We start from the raw sequence: 7,305 nt of genomic DNA on the forward strand, positions 1-7,305 counted from the left end.
AAAAAAAATTATGTTTAAAAATAAATTAAATTTTTTTATTGTTAAGCACCCTAAGTTAAGCACCCTAAGTTAAGCAACTACCAATAAACCAATATCATTAAGTGTTTCTTAATTTGTTGCTTAGTTTTATTTTAATACTTAAAAATTCATTAACAACCACTTAAGCAACACTAAAGGTTGTTAGCAATAAACATGCTCTTGAAGAGTTGGTTAAGCTAAACTTTCAAGTAAACATTACACCAAAATAAAATAAAAAACTTTCAAGTAAACAAAAGACGTTGATCTCACCTTAGCAGTGGAGAATTCTAGACCCAATGTGTGGCACAGAAATACCACACCAAATTAGGCAAATGTTTCAACCTACGTACCAAAACGAAAGCATAATATGTAAAATGAAATCGAAAACATCTTTGCAGAATTCATTAGTTAATTATTGAGAATTTGGCGTGATTAAACAATATCTAAGAATTGTAAACTTACGGCTGTAGGGATGAATCAGGAGAAAGAACGTAACAACGAAGAATAGGGTTACAGTCATCCGACGCCGTCAGCAACGTGCCAACGTTTTCTATTTCTTTTTTTTTTTTCCTTTTTTTGGCGATAAATACTAATTATATTACTTTTTTTTTTTTCAGAAACTGAATGTGACTTGACTAATGGTGATTGGATGGTGAACCCTAGGGTGAATTTACGAATTAACTACCTACCAAATTTTGAGAAATTCTTAGGTTCAAAGTTCACCGACCAATAGTGTTAGAGTATTTGATATTTGATATCTTTTTAAAAAAAAAAAAAAAAATTAAATATCCTAATTAGATTATATTTTTAAAATAAAATAATAAAAATACATAAAAATAGTTACACAAAATAAATTAATTAATATTGTTAAGTCTTCAGCAAAATACTAAACTCTACATCCTAAATCCTAAACCGTAAACCCTAAACGTTAAACCTTAAACTTTGGATAAACTCTAGACCGTTGAAAAATCTTAAACCCTAAATCATACATTAAAAACTAAATCTTAATAACACTAAACTCTAAACCCTTGGATAAACCCTGAAACCTTGGATAAACCCTGAACCCTTGGATAAATCATAAACTTTAGGGTTTAATTTTAAATATTTTTGATTTAGAGTTTATGATTTATCCAAGGGTTCAGGGTTTATCCAAGGTTTCAGGGTTTATCCAAGGGTTTAGAGTTTAGTGTTATTAAGATTTAGTTTTTAATGTATGATTTAGGGTTTAAAATTTTCCAATGGTTTAAGGTTTATCCAAGATTTAAGGTTTATAATTTAGTGTTTGGAGTTTAGGACTTAGGGTTTAGGATTTAGTATTTTGCTAACGGTTTAACAATATTTATTTATTTATTTTTTGTAACTATTTTTATGTATTTTTATTGTTTTATTTTAAAAACTAGGTGTTTTCCTGCACCATGTGCAGTAAGAAATTTTTTTTAAATCTAACTTATATTTAAAAATAAATTTTATTAAATATTATAGATTTCACTATTATTTTTACTAATATTTGATATAGATTTGATATATATTAAAACAATTTGTATAAAACTAATAAAAATGTTATAAAATTGTATAATTATCAAAAAATTAGCCTAAACAATATTTATAAAATTTGTAGATATATAAGAAATTAATGATATTACTATTAGATATTTAAATTTTTTAAAAATCGTAGAAATTTTTGAAAGTTTTAGTAATACAAATTGTATAATTATACAAAAATAATAATATTTAAAAATTTGAAATGTTATATATGAATATATTTATTTATAGATGATGTATGAGCTATTACCATATCAAAAAATAATTATCAAAAAAAAAAATATCAATATTAAATGTAATATATGAATTATTACAGACGCCATGTCATCAATTTTAGTAGTCATATCATATTTGTTTTGTGAAATTGATTGTAGAAAGGACATGTGGCAAAATCACTTCGCAAATATAGTCTAGGGGATATAATCTTATTTGGAAATTCAATTTTGTTTTCTTTTTTAAAAGATATCAAATATCAAATACTCAAACACTATTGGTTGGTGAACCCAAGAATTTCTCTCAAATTTTCTAAGAAAAAACAAATAGCATGAATTTTCGTATACCAAAGGCCCTGTTCGTTTGTACATCTAGAAGATGCATCCAGATGGTCCATCTAGATATCTTATCCAGATGCTTCATCTGGGTGTTGTTCGTTTCTTCATTTCGTCCATGCATCCAGATGAATCATCTGAATGCAGCTATGTTAGTTTTTTTTAACTTGCATCTGCATCTGCATCCATGTGGATTTGTTAATAAAAAGTGACTAAAATATATTTTTCTATGTTTCGGCGGAAAAATAGCATTTTTACGTTTTGGCGGAAAATACTTTTTTTTGCGGTTTTGGCGGAAAAAGTATGTTTTGTGGTTTTGGCGAAAAATGTGTTTTTGATGAGAAAGTGTGTTTTGCGGGTTTGACAAGAAAAGTTTTTTTCGCGATTTTGGCGGGAAAATGCATTTTGCGGTTTTGACGGAAAATTGCATTTTTGCGTTTTTGGCGGAAAATATTTTTTGCGGTTTCGGCGGGAAAATGCGTTTTTCCGGTTTTGGCGGAAAAATACGTTTTTCCGTTTTTGGCGGGAAAATACGTTTTTCCGTTTTTGGCGGGAAAATGCGTTTTTCAGTTTTGGCGGAAAATGCGTTTTTCGGTTTTGGCGGAAAATGCGTTTTTCGGTTTTGGCGGAAAATATGTTTTTCCGGTTTTGGCAGAAAATACGTTTTCCGGTTTCGGCGAGAAAATACGTTTTCCGGTTTCGGCGAGAAAATGCATTTTTACGGTTTCGGCAGGAAAATGCGTTTTTCCGGTTTCGGCCGGAAAATGCGTTTTTCCGGTTTTCGCGGGAAAATTGCGTTTTTCCGGTTTTGACGAGAAAATGTTTTTTGCGGTTTTAGCTGAAAAATGCTTTTTGGGGGGGGGTTTGGCGGGAGTATGCGTTTTTGGGTTTTGACGGAAAATGTGTTTTTCAGTTTTTGCGGGAAAAATGTATTTTTCGGTTCTGGCGGAAAAATGTATTTGCAAAAAAATAGAATTTACGGTTTGAAAATAATATTTTGATTTTAAAAGGTCATTTTTGTCATTTATCAATTTGGACTAAACTAGATGCATTTGCATTCAGATGCACAATCAAGACTCACATTCATTTGTGTGAGAATTTGAGATGAGTTTGTAAAAATTCCGCTGGGTGATCAATCTGGATGTAGCATTATAATGCACAAAACGAACATCGATTTGCATCTTCACCCAGATGGATCACCTGGGTGAGAGCAAACGAACAGCACCAAATTTGATTATCTTGTGCATTTTTTTCATTTGGAAAACTAATGACTACCTTCCACTACTTGATTATTAAACCCTGATGTTCGACGTAGATTTGATCGTTCGTTATGGCAAGCTTATACCTTTCTGTTAACAAAATCTTTGCTGATAAAGTGATTAGTCCTGATGATGATTTTGTATGTGTTCATGTCTATCACTTAATGGTTTTGCCCACATTCTTGAGGAAGAGGTTTAATAGAGTGAACCTTGGTTTCTTCCTCGATATCCCTTTCCCTTCTTCAGAGATTTACCGTCCTCTTCCAGTGAGAAACGAGCTAGCTCTTAAGAGCTCTCCTCAACGCTGATTTGATTGGCTTCCGTTCTTGGCAATGGAGCAGTTTCTCCAACAACATCCTGAGAGAGAGGTCATGTTGTGCTTGTACAGATCGTAAAACCTGCAAGGGGACGTGGGAAAGATGTTCAAGAGGTGCAGTCTGAAACTGAAACGACGGTTAAAAGGATAAACGAAATGTTTGGTAGACCGGTGCAAGTAGGGTAAATCCATGGAACATAGATGCAGTGACTGAAGCAATGAGCTATGCATTGATACTTTCAAAAGTAGAGAAGCAAATGCGTCACGAGCAATACGCAAGTATGTTGCGCATTGGGCTCGCAGCTTTATACAGAATCTTGAAAGGGCTTGTGGGGGATTAAGTGAAGAAGAGGTGTTGGGGGATAGGTTTTGGGTTTAGGCGTCAGAATTTTGGCACTTGATCCAAGCTTTAAAAAGCTTTCCGTTGAGCACACTGACTCTGCTTATAAGAGGACTAAGAACAGAGCCATTCTTGTGGATTATTATGGCATAATGGTGCAGCCAGGGTCCATTAGGACAACATCTAGCAATGAAACGATCCAAACCTTGAAAAGTCTGTTTAGTGATCCCAAGAATATAGTGTTTCTAGTCAGTGGGAAAGACAGAAAGACACTAACCGAATGGTTTTCTTCATGTGATGATCTTGGTTTGGCTGCAGTGGCTGAGATATTTGCTTGCACCGTAGGACAAAAACCAAGAAAAGCTAAATACTATTTGGATGAAACGGCAGAGATTGTCAAAATGCTTGAAGGTCTAGCCACCTCCACCGCAGCTATATCTGATCAAACCGCTTCGACCACTGATGTTCCGACAAAGATCCTTTGAAGTATGAGTGAACTGAAGTTTAATAATTTTGTTTTGATGACTTGTTAATGGTTTTCAAGTTAGAAAATGGCTTCTTTTTATGTGTTAGTACCAAAATTTTAAAATGGATTAAGGTAAGCAAATCTAATGTCATGTATATTTTATATTATAAAGAGGAATTCACTTCATATCAATTTAAATGATAATCAAGAGTGTAGAACAAAGGTGTTGTTATATTCGTAGATGACTTGTAGATCAATTAATGATTTTGTATAATTACTAATCCAGATCCTTAGTTTTATTATTTTCAATGGCATAATATGTGATCAAATAGAAATTTAAAGGTTTTTTTTTTGGGCAATGTTCCTCAGTCAATATACTGTTACTGATTAGGGAATTTGATTTTGTTAGTATATAGTTAGACTCATCATATGTTTTAACCAAAATATCACTCGGAAATGTGATTAAATATAGAAATGCGATTACAATGTGTTTCTTTACGCAACAAACAAACCATATAGAAGAAATACAATACAACCATTTTTCCTATAAGAAAAGAGATACAAACATATAAATCAATAATTTTGTTACAAAAGAATAATAAATAATATTAGTCAAACGTTTCTGTGTATGAATTTTCTTTAAAACTAAAAGTATACGACTTGGAAGAAAAATATCCAGTTCTACCACGGGCCGGGTGACGATGTGGGCGACGTTAAGCTGCATTTATCAAATAGCAACACTCTGTTAATATTATTAAAACTGAGATAGTATATTTTGTTAATATATATATAAATACTAGATAGTGCATGTATATTGAATATAACTGTGGAGAAAAAAATCTTACTCTAAGAAACTTTTCCAGCAAGAGTCACTTGTTTCATCATCAAGGAACTTCTCCCAGTCCTCCAGGACATCCGAACCGGTTAATTGTTGAGTCGTACCGGGATAATTCAAGCCGGATGTTTCAGGAGAAACCGATATGGAACCATTAGATGGGATCTCACTTAATTGATCACCATAATAACCCGGCATCATTCCGGTTCCTGAATTCAGATTTTTCTGAGAAACCGTAACCAAACCAGGAAGCTGGTTATCTTCAAAACCATCCCAAATATTTTCAAACGGTGGCATCATGAAATCTTCATTTGCACTTTGGTTTATAAAATCATGTCGTTCATTAGCATTCAGTTGTATAGCCGCCTGCTCCGGTTTAGGATTCACTGAATTGGTAGTGAAGCTATTGACTACTGAATCTAGTTTAGGATTCAATGAATTGGTAGTGAAGCTGGTGATGTTTGGTATGGCTTTGGGGGTTATGATTTGAAGCATCTTATGGATCAGTTGGAGTTTGAGAAGATCTTCCAAAGCAGTGTTGTTGTTGATGAGGTTACTGTTACCAAATTGGCCGTTGACAATAGCCGCGGCGAGTATTTGAGAAACGTCGAGGATAGGGCTAAGATCGTTGATTCTTGGCTCGTGCGTGATTGGATCAATACCCATTTGCAACATCTTCTTCCGCATATGAGTGTTCCAATAGTTTTTGATTTCGTTGTCAGTTCTTCCTGGAAGATGACTCGCAATCTTCGACCATCTATAAAATGAATTTTCAAGCGTTACAACAATAACCAAAAATTAACATTTTGCATGGTTAGAGATCTTAAGCTGAAGGTCATGAGTAGTCTTGAAACTGCCTATATTAGCAAAAAGATAGTACAATGGAAGAGAATTATATATAGTCCTTTTGGGCCACAATTGTTTTTCTTTTGTTTTTTTGTTTTAGTTTATGTTTTCGTTTGTGTGTTTAGTTATATACATAATGTATGTGTATTTTTTCTAACTAAACCCACAAGGGCCACAAAATATATTTGTTCATTGTAAGCACAAACACTAAACACACAAAATAATATTTGAAACTCTTACAAACATTTTATCTAACTGAAATGGTTTATCGTTCAAAAATGTTAAATATGTAACATTTAATTAACAAAAAGTCTTACTTGTTGCCAAGAAGGGCATGGAGTCTAACGATAGTACTCTCTTCTTCATCGGAGAACTCGCCTCGCCGGATATCAGGCCGTAGATAATTCATCCACCGGAGCCGGCAGCTCTTGCCGCAACGGTTAAGTCCAGCGAGCTTAGGAAGCGACCGCCAATTCCCATAACCATTCTTCTCTATATAAGCCGTGAGCTTATCATCTTCTTCGGGCACCCACGGTCCCTTCTTCACGCCTTTGTCTTGATCGCAACACGGTGATCTTCCCATTTTGGTTATATATCTTCTAATCAACAACCCTAATTTCTTGAAGATTATTGAAGATCTGGTAGCTCTCTACGTTCTAGTTTGTATGTATATATATACACAACATGTGTGCAAAGGAGCCATCACATTACTAAAGTTATATGCATTAGTCAGAATTTAATGTAAATATTATTTTTAATAGTGTGTGACAAGTATACAATATATGAGTCATACAACAAAGAGGTTGAATAACCAAACTAAGATTAGGTATTGATAATATGATATATGTCATGGCGTTCGCAATTCGTGGTGAATGATGCTCAAAGAAAGAATGTTTATATAAAAAAATTAAGAACCTATGTATATTTGTTATGGATTTCGTTGTGTGTTGACGTTAGGGGTGGGCACTTTACCCGGTATCCGAAGCCGCACCCGAACCCGATCCGAAAAACCCAAACCGAAATCCGAACCAAAGTAGCAGAATATCCGAACGGATATTGAATTAGGAGAGATTGGATATCCGAACCTGAACGGGAAATATCCGAATCCGAATGGATATCCGAAGATAACCGAACA

The 7,305-nt window shown here is 33.7% G+C and overlaps 1 protein-coding gene and 1 pseudogene across 1 annotated transcript; one reads left to right on the forward strand and one right to left on the reverse strand.

Annotated features, from left to right (window-relative positions):
- The first annotated feature begins 3,438 nt into the window (after positions 1-3,438).
- LOC106330028 lies at positions 3,439-4,508 on the forward strand (annotated as a pseudogene).
- Positions 4,509-5,118: 610 nt separating this feature from the next.
- LOC106298333 (transcription factor MYB39-like) lies at positions 5,119-6,795 on the reverse strand. Its single transcript, XM_013734440.1, has 3 exons — positions 6,488-6,795; positions 5,335-6,081; positions 5,119-5,207 (listed from the first exon to the last, which is right to left on the reverse strand). The coding sequence occupies exons 1-3, from the start codon at positions 6,751-6,753 to the stop codon at positions 5,171-5,173; spliced, it is 1,050 nt and encodes a 349-aa protein (XP_013589894.1). The 5' UTR covers positions 6,754-6,795; the 3' UTR covers positions 5,119-5,170.
- Between the last annotated feature and the right edge of the window lie 510 nt (positions 6,796-7,305).

This window comes from Brassica oleracea, chromosome C1, assembly GCF_000695525.1.
Source record: "Brassica oleracea var. oleracea cultivar TO1000 chromosome C1, BOL, whole genome shotgun sequence".
In the NCBI taxonomy this organism is placed as follows: domain Eukaryota; kingdom Viridiplantae; phylum Streptophyta; class Magnoliopsida; order Brassicales; family Brassicaceae; genus Brassica; species Brassica oleracea.